The sequence below is a fragment of the Nycticebus coucang genome, chromosome 23 (assembly GCF_027406575.1).
Source record: "Nycticebus coucang isolate mNycCou1 chromosome 23, mNycCou1.pri, whole genome shotgun sequence".
Lineage (NCBI taxonomy): Eukaryota > Metazoa > Chordata > Mammalia > Primates > Lorisidae > Nycticebus > Nycticebus coucang.
Genome location: NC_069802.1, coordinates 33158437 through 33181711, shown reverse-complemented (window position 1 = coordinate 33181711; position 23275 = coordinate 33158437). Strand labels below are relative to the sequence as shown.

Genomic DNA, 23275 nt, shown 5'->3' with positions numbered 1-23275 from the left:
TCATCCACTTTATATTATTTGTTAAAAACAAGTTTTTAAAAATAAGTTATTTCTGTTAATCTTTTCTTTTTTTTCCTTTCTTGCCTCTGATAGATGAGTGACATACTTAAGAAGGTACCAAGTATTTTATTTTACGATTCATCATCCTATAGTTATTAGGCTATAATGAGCAGCTTTTGTCCACTGCTATCTGGGGACAGGTGCTGGACCCTAAAGCATGTGTGGTCCCCGGGCAATGGACCATATAGTCAGCAGCTCCAGTAAGAATGTCTAGCTTTGACTTTTGGCCCATTTCTTCTGTCAGGAAAATTATCAGTTAGCTTTGAAAGTAAGAAATCATCAATCTGAGTGTCACCTGCACAATGGGAGCTGCCTCCACTGTTTCCAAATCGATAAAATCCCAAAGCTGCCTCTTACCAAGACAGTGTACCTCTGACAATTATTTCTGGTGAGCTGGGAATAAACAAAGATATCACATGTCAGTGGCTGTAAGTAGTAAAAAGAAAAAAAATGTCAAGTCAATGACAAGTTGAATTCCATTAAAAAAATTAATAAATGGGGCGGCGCCTGTGGCTCAGTGAGTAGGGCGCCAGTCCCATATGCCGAGGGTGGCGGGTTCAAACCCAGCCCCGGCCAAATTGCAACAAAAAAATAGCCGGGCGTTGTGGCAGGCGCCTGTAGTCCCAGCTGCTCGGGAGGCTGAGGCAAGAGAATCATGTAAGCCCAAGAGTTAGAGGTTGCTGTGAGCTGTGTGATGCCACAGCACTCTACCTGAGGGCGGTATGTGAGACTCTGTCTCTACAAAAAAAAAAAAAAAAAAAAAATTAATAAATGAAGCAGAGTGCATGGGGATAGCTGGGTTATTTCCCTCCGCAATAAAAGAAAAATAATTCATACAGTGCCTCCAAATTCTACTTAAAATTAATTTTTAAAGTAATATTTTTAGTTGTCTTGAAATCCTTTGAAATGTAAGCAACCGTGCCTATATTTGCATACTACACAACTAAAATTTTGCAAAATCTTTTAAATATCTGCTTTCTTCATGCTATTTTTTTTTTGTTGTTGTTTGTTTGTTTAGAAGGCCCTGTCCAGGTTCGAACCTGCCGCCCCTGGTGCACAGGGTAGGCGCTCTAACCATTGAGCTATGGGCGTCCAGCTTTTTCATGCTATTTTTTATAACAATGACTTCAAGGGGGGAAAATAATGAAAATATATGTTCCAAAGGCAATTTGTTTGTTCTGTTTCATCTGCTTTGAATTACTTCTAAAATGTCTAGCCAAGCACAATAAATCATGCCTATAACCCCAATAGTTTGGGAGGCTGAGATAGGAGGAGTGCTTGAGGCCAGGAGTTCAGGGCCAGCCTAGACAACATAGTAAGATCCTGTCTCTACAAAATTTTTATCAAAAAATAAGCCCAGGTGTGGTGGTGCACACCTATAGTCCCAGTTACTCAGGAGGCTACAGCAGGAGGATCTTGTGAGCTCAGGAGTTGGAGGCTGAAGTGAAAGAGTAAGATCTTGTGTCTAAAAAAACAAAAACAAAAACAAAACAAAATCTGGGAGCTGGTTGCTCATCCTGGATCAGAGAACCACTTCAAATAATTATTATATACTTGATGTTCCATAGTTCTGCTTTTTGTCCTTATGACAGTGCTACGGACTTAAAACTTGTTAACATATCCATACATCTCTAAACATGCAGTCTGCTTAACATGAGTTGCTTAAGCTCTGCAATTGAGATGTTAGATTTTTCTGAGTCTCTCCACTTAAAACAAATATCAGAATACACACAAAACTCTATTGTTTGGCTTCCTCGATCAGAATTAGTGCATCACTAACACACTGATTAGTGGTTAGTTTAATTTGTGTAGATTATTTTAATTAATCCAGTAGATTCCGTAGGGCTGCTTTGCAGTTGACCAATTTTTTTCAATCCTACTGAGTATGTTTTAAGTATTTAATAAATCAATCTAATTTTCAAACTATAAATATGATTTAAATGAAGCTGCAGTACATGGCGGTTTTGGAAAGAGTCGCTTAATCAGACCTCCCTCACCGTACACTTAGTTCACACGGACTGTGGGATCTGAGCGTGTTCTACGTTCCCTCCTGTAATCATATGTGAACTCCATGGAGTCTTTCTTTTTGAAGTTTGAATCTCAGGAAGATGAGACATTGCTTCAAGCAACAGAGAAGTTTCAAGCTGAATGTGCCCTCAAGTTTCCAAAACGCCAGTGCCTCACAACAGTGATTGACATAAGCGGAAAGACAGTCTTTATTACACGGTATCTCAAACCCTTAAACCCTCCTCAGGAGCTCCTTGACCTCCACCCTGATAATCCACAGGCAACCGCAGTAAGTATTTGGTGGCCAATCAGTATTGCTGCTAAAAATGTTTTCAAATTTCAGTATATTGCCATTTTAATTACCATATTTCATAGTACTTAAGATATTAACTATATCAAAATCACTGGAGATAACAGTAATGATTCAAACTTTATTAACATGAGGCTTGCATTCTTTAGAAAAGTCTCAAGGTACTAGGGATGATAATGACCCTTAGTTCACTGTTTGAACAAACAGTTACTGAGTGCTGACTGTGTCCCTGGTACTATATTAGGTGTTGAAAGATACACTTTCTAAATGTCTTACATAAAAATGTTTTGATTATGTATTTTCAATAACTTTGTTAGGAGCTGAATTGATACCTATAACCTCAACACTCATGTACTTTGTAATAAACAAGACAATTACATTCAGTGTTATGCCTAATGCTATAGGCATTACTAAATTTGGATTAAGCAGAATTTATTTTAAAATTTAAGTATATTCAGCATTTAGGTCATCACCCCAAAGTACATCTGTACTGGGCCATTAAATATATATGTTCCCTTCCCCGGCTTCAAAGTGCCACACCCATCACAAACACATATGTAACCAGGCTAATTACAAGCAAATGCTGTTACCCATGACTCTGCCTAGGAGTGGATAGTATAGGGAGTAACTGCTGCTAACAGTAACATGATAACTTCCAAACAGGGTAAATAGGATATGTACTTACAGATATAGATGGACCAAAAAATATCCTGTGTTCTATGCTTTACTTATTTTTTTATTGACCAACTATTATAGAAACCCATAAAGTAGGATCTTCTATTCTGCCCAGCATAGTAGATGTGCAGGAAGCTTCTCCCAGTAGAAAACATTAAGAGTGATTAATAAAGTATTTAAAATATTTTTTAAATCATGGTGTAATACATTGGCTATATAAATAATTACATGCTCATATGCACAATAAAGCACAAATATAATCTAGTGGGGGGGGGAGGATTGATAAAAGGATGGAAGGCATTTGGCAGGATCTCACCTATCGGGCACCAGGCGTGGGTAGACACCATGCCCCTCGGGGTCAGGGGTCCTTTTATAACCAGAACTTCACCTTGGAAGTAAGAACAAGGTGATCTAAAAATTTGTACCCTCAGAAGGAATCCTACCCACCTCAGTCTTGACTCTAGATGGATGGGAAGAGAGAGAAAGAAAGCCCTTTTGAGAATTTCTAATCGCTAACCTATATTTACTCACATGTCAAGGCAGGAATTTATACTACCTACATCAGCGGTTCTCAACCCGTGGGTTGCGACCCCTTTGTAACAATGAAAATACATTACGGCATTAGGAAGGTTGAGAAGCACTGACCTATATGATCCAAAAAGATTTCAACTGTAAATTTACTTGAAAGTGGTGGCGCCTGTGGCTCAAAGGAGTAGGGCACCGGCCCCATATGCTAGAGGTGGCGGGTTCCCAGCCCTGGCCAAAAACTGCAAAAAAAAAAATTTACTTGAAAGTATTCCCTGTTGGTATTGCCCCTAGATCTCTGTCAAAACCAAATACAGATACTTCTAGAAGAAAGCCCTTTAAACCCGGCCTCAAAAAAATACCAGAATTTTTCTGGAAAAATTTCAGAAAAAAATTCCAAGCAACATCAAGATGCAATAAAAGGTCACTGCTGAGGAAATAAGTTACTACGAGGAAGGTAAGAGTTAGCGGAACAACAGCCTGCAGGATCGGGCCACAAACATTGCAGAGAGTGGAATTATCAGATAAAAAATGAATGATGGGCTTAATACGTTTAAGAAATCGAGACAACTGAAAGTGTCTAGATAGACTATTAGAATTGACAGGCAGATTTTTAAAATTGCCAAATAGGACTGTAGCAATAAAAGATGTATTAGAGAATTAGAAATTTTAAAAACAGATTAAAACAAAGCATTAAATATACGATTAAATACAGAGTCAAATGACATGTAGTTAAATGCAGAGAGGACTAGTGAGCTGGAATGCAAAGAAATGACTTGAAACATGGCGCAGAGACAGGAACAAAGGGAAGGTGTGGGGGGGCTGGGCGGGTCCTGCAGCAGAGACACGGGGGATGCTGAAGGAGGCGGAAATGTGTCCAAGGGGGAAAGGCAATGCCCAAGGAAGCTGAGCTGAGAACTCCCGAGGTCTCAGGGAAGACAACAACCCCCTGATTCAGGAAGCCCAATGGACCCTAAACTAGATACACTTTTTAAAAAAATCTAAATCTAACACATTGCAGGAAATTACAAAGACAATCTCAAAAAGAGTGAGAAAAAAAGAAATTGTCTACAAAAGCAGAATGATTAGACCAGCAAACTTCTTAGCTGCCCAGATGAAAGTTAAAATAGGAATATCTTCAAAAGACTAGAAGAAAAGAGCTGTCAAATGAGTAGCTTAAATCCGGTGAAGTCTTATAAATAAACATTGGGAGAATTCACAACCAAAAGATGCCTACTAAAGAGATTTCTGAAAAAATATATTTCAAAGACAAGGAAGGCTAGCCGGGTGCAGTGCCTCACCCCAGCTCACACCTGTAATCCCAGCACTCTGGGAGGCCAAGGCGGTGGACTGCTTGAGCTCAGGAGGTAGAGACCAGACCCCATCTCTGCTAACAACAGCAAAACTGGCCAGGTGTTGTGGCAGGCAGCTGTATTTGATCGTTATGAATGTATACATGCATTGTAACGTCACATCATATCCCATAAATAGGCACAATTATGTGTCAATTATAAAACGTTTTAAGATAGATTCACTTCTTTAGATATTTCAGAAATACGAGTTATAGCCAGAATGATGCCCAGATCTTGGCTCTGAAGTATTATTTCCTCTAAAAAAAAAAAAAAGAGCTCCTCGGAGAAATGGCTGCTTTCAGGACTAAGCTAAGTGAAAGTTCAAGATGATTCTGAAAAGTCTCATTACACCAGACAGTACAGAAAAGTGGAAAAAGAATGACAAGGACAATTTCAGAGGGACACGGGAGCCAGTTTCTTTATTTGTGAAAAATGGGTCACTATCAACTTCCAAGAGGAAAGGATAATTGGTGAGGCTGGAGGCGTTAGCCCAGCATTTCGTGAGCACTAGTGAGCTGAGCTTCATTTGTACACAGAAATGTTTGTAATACCTGAAAATTACTTTAAGAAATGAGGTAGGAGACGCAGCTTTCTGTTTCATTAGAAATTCTTTTTTTTCATTTGATCACACAGGAACTGGTGGCTCGGTATGTGTCCTTGATTCCTTTCTTGCCTGACACTGTTTCGTTCGCTGGTCTCTGCGACCTGTGGAGCACGTCTGATGTGAGTAGTTCGCACTTACTAACTTGGGCCGACTTTAGTGAACATTAGCTAAATGGCTTGCATAAGCTTAAATTGCAACATTCGTTAGTCATAATAAAAATCTATTGCCCATCTGTTTAGCAGGATGAACTAAATTCTGAAGTCATTTTTCTTCTTGGTTCAATTTTTCCAAAGTCCAGAATTTCTTTTAAAAATTGATTACAGAAAGAAAAAAATAATAACACATCAGGGGCAGGTGTGGTGGCTCACACCTGCGATCCTCCCACACTCTGGGAGGCCGAGGATCTGTTGAATTCAGGTGTTTGAGGCAGCTGTGACCTAGGCTGACACCATAGCACTCCAGCCTAGGGCAACAGAGTTTTTCTCTGTTTCAAAGAAAAAAAAAAAACACTTCAGATGTCCTAAAGCTGATTTACTCTCCCACTATTTCCTTAACAATATCCCAGTTTTGTTCATTAAAAATATCAAAATTGCATTCTATATTATAATTGGAAATTATATATTCCTTAATTTGTGGGCTTCATAAGGTGTGTTTTTTTTTTTTTTTTTTTTTTTTGTGGGTTTTGGCCAGGGCTGGGTTTGAACCTGCCACCTTCGGCATATGGGATCGGCACCCTACCACTTTGAGCCACAGGTGCTGCCCCATAAAGTGTGTCTTATCATTTTTTATTCAGTATGTATTTCCTGATTACCTACCATGTACCAGACACTCTACTAAGCTCTGGCTATCAGCAAAGTATACACAGTCTCCGTCTCATGGAATTTATAATCTGCATATGCTACGTAACTCTCGTCCAGTTCTTGGGTAGTCGGAAACAAACATACGTTATCACAGGCATGAATTCTGCGTCTGGCCCTCATGTTATGCTGTGTTTGCACAAAAATGAACTGTATTATGCAACTTCCTTTGAAGAATAGCCTGAAATCAAAGAAATTTAAGTGCACTTAAAATTTTTTGTTCCCTAGAATATTTTGGCAACATGAATGTTGACAGTTTTAGAGAGAAAGTTTCTGTAACCTTGAGACATCTCTAAGAAGACATACAAACATGATGGAGTGCATGATGAGCTCTGGAGCAGACTGGCTTTTCCTTCCTTGGTGTTGCCTTATGACCTGTGCCTCTATTTCCTCATCCATAAAATGGGAAAATGTCGCTCCTCCTCCCTTGTTTCAGGAGGGGTCAAACAATAAATCTCTTATTCTTTAAAAAAAAAAAAAAAAAAATGGGAAAATGAGAGCAATCCTTCCCTCCAAAGGATTGTTCTAACTGAATGAGTGAATGAACGCAATGTGCTTTCAAGATTACTTAGCACACAGTGAACTATCAGGGGTTCATTCATGGTGAAAGTAAGACTTGGACATTTTTCATCCCCACCCCAGTCATACTGCTGATTCTAGAAATTCACACCACTGTCTACAAAAGGTGTTTTCTTTAGATGGATTATCAACAGCATATCAAAACTTGGGGAAATTTTTGAAAAAAATGTCTTATACTTTAAGGCTGTGGTCTCCAACCCCTGGGCCTCAAACTGCTACTGGTCAGGGGCCTGTTAGGGACCGGGCTGCTCAGCAGGAGGTGAGCAGGGAGGCAAGCCAGCAATGAAGCTTCATCTGTGTTCACAGCTGCTCCCCACGGCTCCCATCACCCCCTGAGCTCTGCCTCCATCAGAGTCCCCACCACCTCCACCACCAGCCAGCAACAAAGCTTCATCTGTGTTCACAGCTGCTCCCCACGGCTCTCATCACCCCCTGAGCTCTGCCTCCATCAGAGTCCCCACCACCTCCACCACCAGCCAGCAACAAAGCTTCATCTGTGTTCACAGCTGCTCCCCACGGCTCCCATCACCCCCTGAGCTCTGCCTTCATCAGAGTCCCCACCACCTCCACCACCAGCCGGCAACAAAGCTTCATCTGTGTTCACAGCTGCTCCCCAAGGCTCCCATCACCCCCTGAGCTCTGCCTCCATCAGAGTCCCCACCACCTCCACCACCAGCTGGCACCGAAGCTTCATCTGTGTTTGCAGCTGCTCCCCATGGCTCCCATCACCCCCTGAGCTCTGCCTCCATCAGAGTCCCCACCACCTCCACCACCAGCTGGCACCGAAGCTTCATCTGTGTTTGCAGCTGCTCCCCATGGCTCCCATCACCCCCTGAGCTCTGCCTCCATCAGAGTCCCCACCACCTCCACCACCAGCTGGCACCGAAGCTTCATCTGTGTTCACAGCTGCTCCCCAAGGCTCCCATCACCCCCTGAGCTCTGCCTCCGTCAGAGTCCCCACCACCTCCACCACCACAACCCCGTCCCTGGAAAGACTGTCTTCTATGAAACCAGTCTCCAGTGCCCAAAAGGCTGGGACTGCTGTTTTAAGGCACTAATCTCAACTGTGACATATCAAAATCCTGTACAGCCAACCAACAATAAAGCAGTCAGTCAATACAACTCATCTTTTTCTTTTGGCAGCAATTTCTTGATCTCCTGGCAGGAGATGAAGAAGAGCACGCGGTGTTACTCTGCAACTACTTCCTGTCCCTGGAGAAGAAGGCCTGGCTGGTGATGGGCAATGCCGTTCCCGAGGTAAGCCACGTAGGCTGGTTTTAACAGCAGAGGGCAGTTGACAATCAGCTGTATGTTCTAGATCGTTGACAGGACTTATTTTCATGATGATGCTTTGAGCTCTAGGAACGTGGCCTAGAGGCACCGTAACAGGCAGAGAGACGTATCAGCAGTAAGACATAGAACGGGTTGACAGTGGTCCTCGGGGGCCCACCCAAGGCTTCAGGTGGCTCTTTTGGCAAACCTAAATCCTTACCACTCAAACTCCCACCCACCTCTGTCCCTTTACTATGAATCACCTCCCATCCATGTTCCCAGGAATTCTGATTCCTCCAAGGAGCAAATATTCTTTGCTTAGGAGTGAAGGGGATCCCAAGAAGGGGGTAAGGTTAGAGATCTCCGCTTCCATGCCTGCTGCTTGTATTAGCATCGTGGGCTAACCTGGAAGGCAAAGAGAATAGGCCAGATAACCACAGGAGGAAAAAAAAGAATGCTAGCAGCTATATTTTGATGCTACTTTTATGAAATTAGAGACTTAACAACTATTAGTATTGTTTTCCCTAGCCCACTGCAAATATCCCTAAATTTGAGGCATACTGGGTAATTTGGGGTGCAAGGTTTAAAATTCGCATGGATTGAAGAAGCTGATCTAAAGGGAGGTTCTAGGAACCCTTGGGGATTAGACAGCATGAGCTGCCATGAGGTGGATCCTAAGGCAGGATCATATTCCTACCATTCTTCATTATCATCTCCCAGATAGCCTGGCACAGGGTAAGAACACGAGGCTGGGAAGTCACAAGGCCTGGGTTCAAGGTTCTGTACCCACCCTCATTAGCTGTGTGAGGCTGAGCAAATCACTTCACAAGCTTCGTAAGCAACCTGGGATAACCATTTCTGTCTCCCAGTAGATTACTGAGTGCATCAATTGAAATTATGCAAGGGCAATAAATGAATAAATTCCCATTGTAAAACAAAGAACTTAATAACACGTAAGTGTTCTGAGGAAAAGGTTAAAGTCCTTCTTCGGGCTTCACCCCCCAAGCCTGCTCCCCTCCCCAGGTGCAGGCATTCCCAACAGTTTGGTATATGTATTTTCAACTTCTCTATCCATGTACTCTTATAAACGTGTGCCAAAGGTAAGTTACTATATTTCAAATGGAAATATTCCTAATATTTGGCCTTCTATACAATTAAAAGGCAATCTAACTGATTCTAAAATGAAAATGTCATTGATATTAATAATAGTTCTTCCAACTGGGCATGGTGGTTCATGCCTGTAATCCCAGCACCCTGAGAGGCCGACGTGGGTCGATTGGTTGAGCTCAGAAGTTTGAGACCAGGGGCGGCACCTGTGGCTCAACGGAGTAGGGTGCCGGCCCCATATGCCGGAGGTGGCAGGTTTAAACCTAGCCCCAGCCAAAAACTGCAAAAAAAAAAAAGAAGACGTTTGAGACCAGCCTGAGCAAGAGTGAGACCTCATCTCTACTAAAAATAGAAAAACTAGCCAGGCATCATGGCGGGTACCTATAGTCCCAGCTACTAGAAAAGCTGAAGTAAGAGGATCACTTGAGCGCAGGAGTTTGAGGTTGCTGTAACCTGTGATGCCACAGCACTCTAGCCTGGGGCAACAAAGTGAGACTGTGCTCAAAATAATAATAATAATTGGCCTGTCCTAAGACATATCGGCTGGATAAAGTACTTACCACCCTTATTTGGTCACTGCACTAGTATCAGGCGCAAGAATTTTGCAGAAATAAGCATTTCATTTTATTTCTTAAAACCAGAACCACCTACAATGTCAAACTGATTTTCACTATTAACCATGGGAACTTAGAAATTTGGGGCATGTCTAAAGTAACGAATTGTCTCTGCAAACCACTGTTGACCTTAATTGCATAATTAGTTGGAAGCTGTTTTTAATGGCTATTTTCTTCTAGGGTCCAACTGCCTATGTACTAACTTGGGAAAAAAATCATTATTTAATATGGAATCCCTGCAGTGGACATTTTTATGGACAATATGACACATTCTGTCCCTTGAAAACTGTAGGCTGTTTAATAGGTCCTGATAATGTGAGTATTACCATTTCATACACACTTCTGCAGACACAGATACCAGTTAAAGAAAGAGAATGCCACGCACAGTGGCAGGACTTGGTTAAACAAAACGTTCGGTTGAATTAGTCACCTGACTGCCAAGCAGCAGAACGAAGTTAATAAGGGAACGTGGCATTTAATTCAGACACCCGTGTTTGTGTCCTGGCTCTGTCCTCAGTTTTCTCTTCCAAATTGCCTAACTCTTAGTGTTTTGGGAACTGAGAAGACTGGTGTTCTCTCTCTCTCTTTTTTTAAAGGGAGATTCCCAGGTACCACCTGGGCGGCACTACCAACATCCCCAGGTCATTCTGGTCGCACTCAGTCTGCAGGTTAATTGTGAAGGGTCCTACATAAAGCAGTGGTTGAAAAATGACTCCCCAGCTGAAACTCCAACTTCACCGTTTACTAGTGGTGCGAGCTTGGGAAAGTGTCTTAATCCCTCCTAGTTTCAATTTTTTTCATTGATAAAATAAAAGTCACACTAAAGTCATGACTTTATAAATGTAAAGGAGTTGTCAGGAGTGAGGTAATTGATGAAAAGCAGCTCACACATAGTAGCAACTCTTTAACAAGTGAATGGCTATGTTTATGATCCTCACCTGCCTTAGCAGTCTGTAATGTTTGCACATCTGTCCGTGAAAATATTTTGCACATATATTGTGCACCTCCAATATATTTCTATTTCTATATTGCATATATTTGTATATCGATATAGTATATTATACAAAAAGTTAAACATAAAAATTAAAAATTCCAACATTGTCTTCCTATAATCCTTGGGTGTACACACTTCCCTGAAGACTGCTGGTCTACTTTATAGGGTTATTGCTAAAATTAGATGTGATGTATATGCAAAAGGACTGTCTTTCATAAGTGCTCAGAAAATGACAGCTATAGCACTATTAATTACAAAAGCAAGAAGAGGGCTGTGAAGCTCTATTCTCATGTTAATAACTATTTCTAATTAAAGTCATTATCAAAATCATAAATGATCTGCTAAGCTCCATTTACATTTACAGAATCATTTTACGGTCACTAGTAATCAAACAGGGTCAATAGGCACAAAAAAAAAAAAAAACCTTCAAAGAACTCCATTATCCGTCAAAATTATTACCAGCTCTCAAAAGAATCGCTATACAGTTGACTAAGTCTCATGAAGCCAGAGCTTTGTGAGGAAGTGAGAACCTTCTTTTCCCCTCTTCTGAGAGACGGGGAATGTGGGTTGTGAAGTGTACATCCCCCGTGGCAGCTGCTCTAAACCTGCTCTGAGCCCCGACTGCTCCGGAGAGGGGCCTCACCTGGCTTTGCCGCCTTCCCCTGTCACCTCCACTGCTCTAGGCTCTACCACACAAACTCCCTGGATGTCATCTGTCTCCTCCTTCACTCCTGTTCCAAGAAATAAGTCTCTTCCCATTCCAGCTGCTTCTGTCTTTCCGTTTCCTTCCAAGCTTCGCTGTTTTTGCCCCTCTCTCCCTCTCTACCCACAGATATGTGCAGGAGTCAAAACAGGGCTGGGGAACCCACAGCCTCGGGGCCACATGTGAACTTCTGGATCCTTAAGTGTGGCCTTTAGACTGAATCCAAATTTTACAGACCAGATCCATTTGCGCAGGTTGCTGTAAAAGCAAAGAGGCTGGCAGACAATCAAGAAACGAAGGCTGGCTGAGAAAGGAGTGGCTTGGTCTATCTTCTCCCCAAAACGTTTGTTTCTTATCATCAGAAACAACCCTATTTCATCAAATCTACACTCAACAGTAAGGCGCACCCCAGTTGAGACATAAAAAAAGTAAAAAAGAAAAAAAAGGCAAATGACAACTGTCTGAAGCCCCTTTTGTAAAATGCATTTTACTAATTAAAAAAATGACCAAAAGCTTGCAGCCTGTCGGAACACTTGCTCTCTTTATATCACACATATATACATGACGCTCACACACATATATGCTAACTATATATGCTAATATAGTCTTGTCTTTTTTAGATTTGGTTTAATATTCAACAATATGATTCTCCACTAAGGATAAATTTTGACGTTACCAAGCCCAAGCTGTGGAAATCCTTCTTTTCAAGAAGTCTTCCATATCCTGGCCTTTCCAGTGTTCAGGTATCATTATTCTGTAATTATTCTATAATTAAATGCAGACAAAGAAAGTAAGGGGCATGAAATTGTTCCATAGGGCTGCCAGGTATTTTTTTTTGCTCTTCATTCTACTCCTAGGTACTTAGAACAATGTTTGTTTTTCGAACACATTTGAGCCCAACTTAGGAAGTATATGTGAAAGAAAAAATGTTGCTGTAAGAAGTCCAATGAATAGAAAGTACCCAAAATACATTCTATTTACTTTTTTTAATGCTCATCTCACATCACTGAATTGATTTCACAACCGCCAATGAAACATGAAATCCGACTGCAAGGTGTGATCCACCGGGGCTCATAACATTAAAGGCTTTCCTCGTAGACTGCAGTCAGCATGAACGTCCTTTACTAAAGCTTTTGTTCCATTTGATAGATACACATGCACTGGGTTAAAATAGCTTATACTCAGATCAAACCTTTCAGAAAAACCTTTCAGAAAAGGTTTGATCTGAGTATAAGCTATTTTAACTCCCCTAAAGGAATTCTCCTGTATGTGTATAAGGTGAAATATAAAAGATTTTTCAAAGACACATTGTTTGAAATAGCATAATTGAACTGACATGAGAGATAAATTATGGTACCTAGTGGAATATTTTATAGTACTTAAATAACAGTAATGAGTCTTAGTAAGTGCTCTAAAACTGCGTGTTTGTTATTACTAAATATGTTAAGAGAGAAAGGGCCAGCTGCATGTTCATATAACTATAAAGTTCAAAAAACATGCAAAACAAGTGTTACCTGGGGCACATATACCTGTGATAAAATCACACACACAGGATTAGTCTGTCTTCATTTACTACATCTAATGGAAGCCCTGGGAAGACAGGGATTTCTATTCACAGCCAGATCTCCTTTCCTCCCGACTGCACAGCACTCAGTAGGTACTCAATTATTTGTTGAACAGAATGCTAAAAAACACGTTCAGTCATGTTTATTTCTGTGACGAGAGATAAGGGAAATGAGCTTCGAAGGAACTGCCTGTACAAAACATTACGTGAAGTTTTACTCGTTATGGGTCAAGGGCACCCTGGCACCCATTATATTATTTTTTATTTTGTTGAATGTCATTCCTTTTTTTGCAGTTTTTGGCCGGGGCTGAGTTTGAACCCACCACCTCTGGTGTATGGGGCCAGCGCCCCACTCGTTTGAGCCACAGGAGCCACTAAAATGTCATTTAAAAAAAAAAAAAAAATTTTAAAAAGGATGTGCAGAGTGGCGCCTGTGGCTCAAGGAGTAGGGCGCCAGTCCCATATGCCGGAGGTGGCGGGTTCAAACCTAGCCCCGGCCAAAAACCACAAAAAAAAAAAAAAAAGGATGTGCAGTTATTCAAATTAACGTAGGTGGTTTCTAGAATTTCTGAACTCTTCTCTCTGGCAGCCTGAAGAGCTCATTTACCAGAGCACAGACGAAGGCGCTGCGGCTGAGCTACAAGACAGGTACCGTAATAATATCCATAAATTCCTCAAGGAGTCTGTCACCGAGAGTGTAACACCAAAATTAAATGACCTCTGGCCTGGATCACTGCAAAATAATTTAGGCAATTAAGCTTCAACTCATGTTTATAGACTCCAAGAACACATGTGATCTCTAAATCCCATGGCTCAAAAGGCGCCTTGAGCACCAACGCCCTGCGGGACAGGCCAGTGGTGAGTGCTGGGGCCGCAGCTCCCCGGAGACCAGACCTGCGTTGAGACCCCACACCCAGTCATCCTGGGGCTAGCGCTCGGCTTACTGTGGTATTCTTGTCCAGTCTGTGGCTTACAGAACTGCAGCCAGTTTTTTAATTTAACACACAGAAAATGCCAGAAGAGCCTCTATGAATCTCCATATGACCCTGTAAAATAGAATTTATTTTCCTGGTTTCACAAAGGTGGAAACTGAGGTTCCTATTTCTTTAAAGAGGGCTTCTGGGCCCAGCCTGATCTTTCTGATTTTGAGGCCTAAGTGCTTGTTTGTACTACATCAAACTGTGTGAAGAACGGCATGTCAAGTTACACAAGGTTAAATGTGACCCCTTTTAAGACATTTTTAGTAGAAAAACCAATTTATTCTCAATTTCTCCATGAATTTTTATTTGGGATTCCCACCTAGTACAACTGACTTCTGAACAACCTTCTGTTTCTTCAGATAATTTCAGTGTACTATTGACTAGACTCAACCTTTATTTCTCCATAGAAACATATTTCTCCCAGAAAGTGTATCAACCATGCTTTCTTGCTCAGCCCATCTTGAAACTCAAAGATATGTGTTAAGTGCCAACAAATAAGCAGCCCCCACGGCTACTATGCAGTAGGAAGCTGGCCGGGTCTCTAATCGGTGAATCTGGACGGACAGCAGTCAAGTCTCCTGGCCTTAGTCAATCCACTTACCCTCCCATAAACCGTCCCCTCGCCTGTCAAATCAGGGCACCATCCGCTGCCTCACAGGGTCATTGTCAGGAGTGAATCTGGTGAACAGCGGTTCTGTGAGTGTTGGCTATTTTCCTCCATTCTTTGTTAAGGTTTCACATGCTATGAACCCAATTAAGTTGCAATGATACTTGGGTGTTTTAAAGGAAATTTTAAGGGAATTTAGAAAAACATCTATTGTCATGAGATTCTCACTGGTGAAAAAAGAAATCAATGTAAGATATAAACAGCCCCACAAAAGTATTTAACTATTTCAATATAAGCCCCATCCCTCATACCTGGGTCTAATTTATCTGTAGCTATGTTACCTGAATAAAATCATAACATATTTCATACTATAAAACTTTTGCTACTCCATGTGTTAACTTTGTTCCACCTCCCCCCGTCATTCATTCAGCACTTCCTCTTCGGTTACATTTCAATCACCTGTTGTGGACCTTGTGGAATCATGTACTCATGACCCACTGGTAGGTCTATTTCCCATCCCCAACACACACACAATCCTGAGAAAGGATTCCTTGTGTTAATTTTTGAGGACCCAGAGATTAGCCCGTGTAAGTTACACATTTATATACAAATATATACAGCAGAAGCTCTGTAAATTGGCCACCCAAGGGACTGTAACAAACTAGTCAACAGACAGAGGCGGCCGACATCAGGAACGAGGCCGACTGTCCTGACACGTCCATGTGGTGCACGTCTGGTCTATGAAAATTCCGTCCACTTAAGGGTGTGGACAGTGTCGAGAAGTGTCAACTGTGGAGGTTCTGCTGTACTTGTGTGATTGCCTGAATCCCCGCTGCCTATCAACTGTGTATTTTTACAATGGAAAAGTGAAATCTCATACACATACACAAAAATGGAGTTAATTTTTTATGAACAGGATTGAAAAAATACTGAAAGAAAAAATCATGGACTGGAGGCCCCGCCATCTGACCCGGTGGAATAGGTACTGCACCTCCACGCTCCGCCACTTCCTGCCTCTGTTAGAAAGAAGCCACGGGGAGGACGTGGAGGGTGCCCACAGGGCAGAACTGGCGAGGCAGCTGGGAGACTACAGGGTGAGTACAGCTGGTCCCAACCAAAGCCTCCCACCTCCTCTTTTCAAATTGGAAATCACACAACACTGGGCTCTAGGGATCAAAGTACCTTCACTGCTCCCCCAAGGACACAGATGAACCAACACAGACTAAAACGCATGCTGTGAGTTTTGAACCACCAGTAATTAACCTATTACTAAATAGCAAAATGCTTCTATAAAATGAAAATGCCACCATCGGGTGTGAAAGGATCCCATGAAAAATAATGCTTTTTATTAAATCATTCAAGTATTAAATAAAATGAAAACATCCATCTGGCTAAATCACATTAGACTCAACTGCGCATAAAGATGAGAATAAACACTCTAAATCGGGGGTTCTTAAGGATGTGGTTTAATGGAATTGCATTTGCTGCCTCCTGGTAGTGCTGCATGTTTACATCTGATAGGCAGAAAGCAGTCTCGTCATGAAAACAGTAAACCTTCCTGACTAAACATTGTGATGGTCAAACTGGATTACTCATCAAGTAAAGCTTATCCTTTAACTTGTTCATAAGGCCAGGTTCTCAGCCAGAATGTTTCAGTTTGAGTAACAGAGAACTTACCTTGAACAGGCAGGAGCGATAGAAAACTCAATGGTTTACTTAAGTGAAACTTAAGAGGCGAGTAGCTACCAGGGGTGTCCCATTTTCTGCAATTCTTTCCACCCTGCCCTCCTCCTCCATGTGACAGCATCACCAGGCTGGCTTTCCTCAGGGTAGTAAGTGCTGAAACACTTCCAGGACTCACATCTGCACACGTATTACCAAAGCAGGAGAGATACCCACGTACCAGTGTGAGACTCCCTAATCACATGCCCATGCCTGTGGCTTAATCACTGTGGCCAGGGGGATGGGAAGAATTGATAAGCTTACCCCAGGTCTTTGGAATTAACGTGGTTTATTAAGCATGCTGGGGGCCAGTGGAGGCTGGCAGAGTGACTGGTGAGTCTCACACTCCAGTATGCCAGCAACAAACAAAGTGTTAAGCTGCTCTCCGTTTTCTGTATTGCTTATAACTGACCAGGAAAACACGACTAAATTCGAGATCCAGAAGGCTTACTTTATTAAGAACTGCACACGTTTCCGTCGGGAAACACTGAGATCTCCACACTTTAGTGACGGCCACACTGCTTTGTTTTCTCCTTTCAGTTCTCTGGATTTCCTCTTCACATGCCTTACTCTGAGGTGAAGCCTTTAGTTGACGCTGTGTATAGCACCGGGGTACACAACATTGACGTTCCTAATGTCGAATTTGCTTTAGCAGTATACATACATCCGTATCCCAAAAACGTCTTGTCTGTTTGGATCTATGTTGCCTCCCTTATACGCAACAGGTAATTTTTTCATTGTACTTTTTGTATCATGTAAAAACTACACTTGGGTATGGTAATTTTTATATTGATCACAGAACATATTATTTGCAAATAATGAAATAAAATTATCAATATCTGTTTTCAGACTATGCAAAATAAGTGTTTTATTTAGCAGTCTCCCTGCCACTGTGACTCTAAACTCAACTGAGACTTCCTACTGTGGGGAACAGGTGGAACGGTCTGAGTCTCCTGTCTCTGCCTCTGTGACCACTCACCTTCTCCTCAGGACGCTCCCTTTCCTATTTTGCCTGTCCAGTAGAATATCAATCCCACTTTTAAGACCTAAGAGGGCACTATACGACTTTTCTAGGGGAAGGAGGAACAATTTTGCAATAACAAATTTTTACGTTTAACACAATACCTCGCAAGACATCCTACGGAAACACTGAGTGAGCTCATGTGTGCTCACATGCCACATGCACACCAAAGCAACGCAGGACTGGAGGGAGGATTACGCCTGAACAGTCATAATCCCAAAAAGAAAAAGGGCTCGGCGCCTATAGCTCAGCTGCTAGGGCGCTAGCCACACAGATTCGAACCCACCCAGGCCTGCCAAACAATGACAACTACAAGAACAACAAAAAAATAACTGAGTGTTGTGGTGGGTGCCTGTAGACCCAGCTACTTGGGAGGCTGAGGCAAGAGAACTGCTTGAGCCCAAGAGTTTGAGGTTGCTGTGAGCTGTGATGCCACCACACTCTACCAAGGGTGACATAGAGAGACTGTCTCAAAAAAAAAAAGACAGACCAAGTGCTTGTGCCCCACCAACCAAATGTGTATGTTAATAAAACCCTAACTCCCAATGTAATGAGACAAGGCCTTTGGGAAGTAATTGGGTCAAGAGGGTGGAGTCTCATGAGAGAAATGGAAGAGACTGTGCTCTCCCTCCCCTTTCCCTGCCAAGGAGGGCACAAGTCGGCCTCCACAGACAGACAGACCACCTTGCCTGACACTGGATCTTGGACTTGATCTTGACTTCCCAGACTCCAGAACTGTGAGAAATAAATTTTTGTTGTTTAAACCACCCAGCCTATAGAATTCTATTATAGCAGCCAAAACTAAGACAAACATATTCATGTAATATTACACTGAACCATTAAAATGGATTCAATGTACATGCTGAACTAGAAAGACGTACACCAAACACACACATCAAGTAGGATGTCTCCCATCAGTGAGAAGGTGACGTGGGGGCCGAGCACTCCTCCATCACACAGGGCTGTTCTGCGCTCTGCAGGACATTCAGCATGTGGTGGCCTCTGTTCACTAGAGGACAGGGGCATCCTTCCCTCTGCCAAATTGTGACAACCAAAATGCCTTCCCCTGCTTCATGTCCTCTATGAAGCAAATGGCCTCCATTTGAGAACCACTAATATAACTTAGATTTCTTTAAGAAAAAGTCAGAAAAATGAAAGGGGCTGAGTTAAGGAATAGCTTTCATTCTTGCTTTACTTTCTTATGCATTATGTACTTACATGCCTCTGACACCTCTGCTACGAACTCTTCCAAGCAGAGTCCCACGACTGACCCGCAACAGCTACCAACAGAAACACAGCCCGGACAGAACACTGGGTGAGAACGTGACCTCTGGAGAGATCCCAGTTTGCCGCTTAGTAGCTGGTAATCCACGGGCAATTTCCCAACCTCTGTTCCTTACTTTCCCATGTACAAGATCGGGATGGCCAGATTACCTATTTCAGTACCACTGTTGTAATGATGGAACAGGTTAGCGTACGTAACGCACTTAGAACAGCCCCCCAGGACTGAGCACTGAATGTTTGTCAGACACTACAAGCAGTTTACATAACTGTGGCATTTTATTCTTAGAAGGGAATCAATCACAAAATTCAAGATAAATTTAAAATATGTAGTGTTCATTGAACAAACTATTCTCTTAAATTAATAATGGAAAGAAGTGAGGATGTATAAAAATTAAACATGGATTATGCTGTCATGCTCCCATGTAACTGGGGATATGGACAGGTGGTAGAAAACGGTAAATTTTGACATTATAATCTGCTGACATATTAAAGTCGATTTGTTTCAAAATTGGGAAGTCCAATTTAATGGTTTGCTAACATCAAGAAGCACAAGACAAAGAGGACAAGATACCCCCAATTGCCTGGAACCGTGGGAAATTAGGGGCTTAAAATTAATCTAAGGATTACTTTTAAAAATTCCCCCGGATACTACATTTTTCTGATGAAATGTGGAACACATTTTAATCCTCAGGTGGTGATTCAGAGCCAGAATTTTACCCTATGGTTCACGTAAACACAGATAAAATGAAGTTCCAGTAGGTGGGACTCACCCTAAAAGACTTCTTGTCATAGTTTATTGTCTTATGATAGTTCTTAATGTAAAAATTTCAAATAAGCTTTATTGAACAGTTAGGGAAATAAAAATATAGCACAGTCAACCTTATGAAATAAAACTTCTTGCCCTGTGACTCCCCACTAAGCTCAGATTTCCTTTCGAGTTCTCTAGGGGGTCAACTAAATTGAGTTTCCCTCTGTACCTGAATCAGACTTCACAGAAGGTAGGTAGGTGATGTGGTGCCACAGAAGATCTGACTACTTAAGAGAGAACAAACTCAAAAGGTAAGATGGTCCACCCTACCCAATGTGAAAGAAACTGGTAGGGCACCATGTTTACTTCGCAAGTGTTAGAAGCAGTAGAATCAAAACGAGAGAACCCCTAGGGCGAGGAAGAACTTCAAACAGAGCATCATTAGAAAAGCCTCCCTTCAGAGCTTATCTTCCCTTGCAGTGCTGAATCCAAATGTGAACTGAAATAAAAAGCAGCGGTGAGTGTGCCTTCTGTAAATTCCAGCAACTGATTCTTCATCTTTAGGTAACAGTGTAAAATATTTTTAGCTAGAACTGAAACACATCTACCTGTAGTTAGTAGTATTTACCAATTAGGTTCTCCGTATTATTAGGGCACAGTTTATGGCATCCTAGAACAAATACAAACAGCAGCAACATTCAAGATCACTAATCCGTGCAGTGGCTCATGCCTATAATTCTAGCACTATGTAAAGCTGATGTGGGAGGACTGGTTGAGGCCAGAAGTTTGAGAAAGAGTGAGACCCCCATCTCTACAAAAAGAGAAAAAATCAGCGGGGCACAGTGGGGCAAACCTGTAGTCTCAGCTACTCAGGAGGCTGAGGCAGGAGAATCACTTGAGCTGGGAAACTGAGGCTAGAGTGAGCTGTGGTGATACCACTGGACCACAGACAGGGTGAAAGAGTGAGACCCTGCCTCAAAAAATAAAAATAAACAATAAAACACTGATCACCACAAAAGATGTAATAATAATAAATATGAAACACTGTGAGAAGTAGGGAGCTGAGACAGACAGTGTGCGCTGCTGGAGAGGAGGCACCAAGGGGACTGGCGGACGCTCAGCCCGTAAAGCTGCCGTCTCTCCGGGCGCAGCACAGGGCAGCACAGCAGGACAAGGTATGCCTGCTGCTCATAAAAACAGACTCACTTTGCCATTTTCTCCTTCATAAAATTACACATAGCAGGACAAAAAACTGACCCAGTGTGTGCCTTTCTGAATGGCAGGTGTCCACTCCATGATCTCTTCACAAAGCAACGAAAATAAACTTACAAATTCAAATTCTGATTCCTGGACAGCTAATTTCGATTAAGAAAATTCAGCTCGGGCGGCGCCTGTGGCTCAGTGAGTAGGGCGCCGGCCCCATATGCCGAGGGTGGCGGGTTCAAACCCAGCCCCGGCCAAACTGCAACCAAAAAATAGCCGGGCGTTGTGGCGGGCGCCTGTAGTCTCAGCTGCTCGGGAGGCTGAGGCAAGAGAATCACGTAAGCCCAAGAGTTAGAGGTTGCTGTGAGCCGTGTGACGCCACGGCACTCTACCAGAGGGCGGTACAGTGAGACTCTGTCTCTACAAAAAAAAAAAAAAAAGAAAATTCAGCTCAACAAACTTCAGTATCTGTCTACAGCTGTTTATTCATTGGGGCTCATGATTACATGATACTCAAAAAACATATATATTTAATTTTACTTTGAAGTAAACCTGGACTGAGATTTATAATAAAATCACAACACAACAGATCATTACTTGGTAAAGTCCTCAAAGTAGATTTTATTTATACATTTCTTCAAATAATTATGGAATTTTTAAAAATCCCTCCCAAATTTGACAGTTTAGGGACAGTGGTGAGAACAAGGGGTCTCTGAAGAAAGCAGATACAGACAGACTGGTGCTCTGCTGGCTCACCAAGCAAACACCAGTAAGCCGAATTATTCCATCATCTTAAAGAATCTTATATGTGGGTATGTTTCAATTGGCCCTCTGAGAATGTTCAAATAAAAGAAACATTATGGAAAAGAGATTAGTTTCTAAAATGTACATTCTTTGAAAATAAATCTTCAGAATTGTATGTCTGAAAAGATCTGCAAAGCTTGATACAGTGTTTATATATAAAGAGAACCGATAACCCCCATTGACTTTAAAACTCAAAATAATCTATAAAATACTTCAAATGGCATGGCATTAGTAACATTCTTTTCAAAGCATTTCATTTAAAAGAAATCTGGTAAGACTGTTCTCACTCTTCTGAAATGACCTAATTCTTTTCTAAAACAAAAATATAATTCGCAAGAGAAACAAGACTGTACAATTCACTGGTAAATTAAGATTTCTGAGGTTGTAAGAAATGGGGCCAAAACAAGTCACACTCAAAAAGGGATGGTTAACACAAGAAATGTGCTATAAGTAAAGTGCATGAAAGGAAGCCTGCTCAGCTAAATGAAGTAGACAAAGGTCAGAAGTCAAGGGTCATTCGCCAGAGCGGCAGCAGGCTCGAAAACCACACTGCAAATTCTGGCATCCGCTGGCGGTATCAGCATGTGGACCTGTATAAAAACAGAAAAATGTGAAAGGAGGAATTTCTTAGAGATCACATGAAAATAATTTCACTTATGAAGGAGCTAAAAACTTTATCTATTTCACTGGAATATTTATATCACAGAAGTAGAATGTCACAATGAGTATATAAAAAATATTCAGACAAAAAAATCACCAATAACAGCTTAAATTTAACTAATATATCTTTCATGGTCCAAAAGATAAATGAAAGAAACCCAAAGAGGAAAAAAGACAATCCACAGAAACTAAATCTTCAGGCTAACTTAACAACAAATTCTTATAATTTGAACATCCTTCCCATGAACATAATTTAAAAAACCCAGTCCTATCTGGATTGATCAGTAAAGAATCCAGTACTGAGCAAGTGCAACAAATATTTAGTTTAAAGCAAAATAAACTATATGTAGACTTAATGTGTTTGCCATATTGTTATTTAACATTTATAGCAAAAAAAAAAATATATATATATATATGGTAGGGATAGGTAAAATCATTTTCCAAAATTAAACATATAATGAGTGGTTAGTTATCTAAGATACAATAAAAACTATCATTCGCTTACAGAGAGGAGAAATAAAAGATGTGTGGAAAAAATGACATTTTATCCCAGTCCCACTATGTGACACAGACATCAGTAGGAACACAGCTAGGAATTGGACAGAATCAAGGAAAGACTCCTTGAACGTATTCAGATGTCCAGTGCTCTGTGTTAATGACAGTTTCATGAAGAGGGGCAAATGGAGAAAACGCTGTTTTAACTACATTGAAGTCTTTCTATATGTCCGCACCATGAACAAACAAAGAGCATTTAATTAGTATTTTTACATACCAAATAGAATAACCAAAATATTTGTAATTGTGATATAAAATGAAAAAAGCATAAGAAATACAATTTTACTACAGAATATAACAAATGGATTATAACCAAAAAAATCATAGTACTCTGGGGTGATGTCTAGTTTAACTCTAAAACATATTTTAAATTTAGTTTTGTTTTCTGAAATAGCATTCCATTGTCAAAGAAGGCAACTATGCTAATATCACCGTAAGAAAAGAATTACTTGCAGCTGAACATACAGA

General features: G+C 41.3%; 2 protein-coding genes across 9 annotated transcripts in view; one reads left to right on the top strand and one right to left on the bottom strand.

Annotated features, from left to right (window-relative positions):
* The window catches only part of CC2D2A (coiled-coil and C2 domain containing 2A), a 95588-nt gene extending 77920 nt beyond the window's left edge, over positions 1-17668 (top strand). For all 6 annotated transcript variants that reach the window (XM_053577458.1, XM_053577457.1, XM_053577456.1 and 3 more), the window contains 8 exons: positions 2153-2356; positions 5563-5652; positions 8113-8226; positions 10143-10277; positions 12280-12402; positions 13813-13871; positions 15727-15904; positions 17073-17668. In XM_053577458.1, the coding sequence (XP_053433433.1) occupies positions 2153-2356; positions 5563-5652; positions 8113-8226; positions 10143-10277; positions 12280-12402; positions 13813-13871; positions 15727-15904; positions 17073-17261 (1092 nt within the window). In that variant the 3' untranslated portion in view covers positions 17262-17668. The remainder of the gene's footprint in view (positions 1-2152; positions 2357-5562; positions 5653-8112; positions 8227-10142; positions 10278-12279; positions 12403-13812; positions 13872-15726; positions 15905-17072) is intronic.
* A 3713-nt stretch (positions 17669-21381) lies between these two features.
* The window catches only part of FBXL5 (F-box and leucine rich repeat protein 5), a 65057-nt gene continuing 63163 nt past the window's right edge, over positions 21382-23275 (bottom strand). For all 3 annotated transcript variants that reach the window (XM_053577449.1, XM_053577451.1, XM_053577450.1), the window contains exon 11: positions 21382-22182. In XM_053577449.1, the coding sequence (XP_053433424.1) occupies positions 22106-22182 (77 nt within the window). In that variant the 3' untranslated portion in view covers positions 21382-22105. The remainder of the gene's footprint in view (positions 22183-23275) is intronic.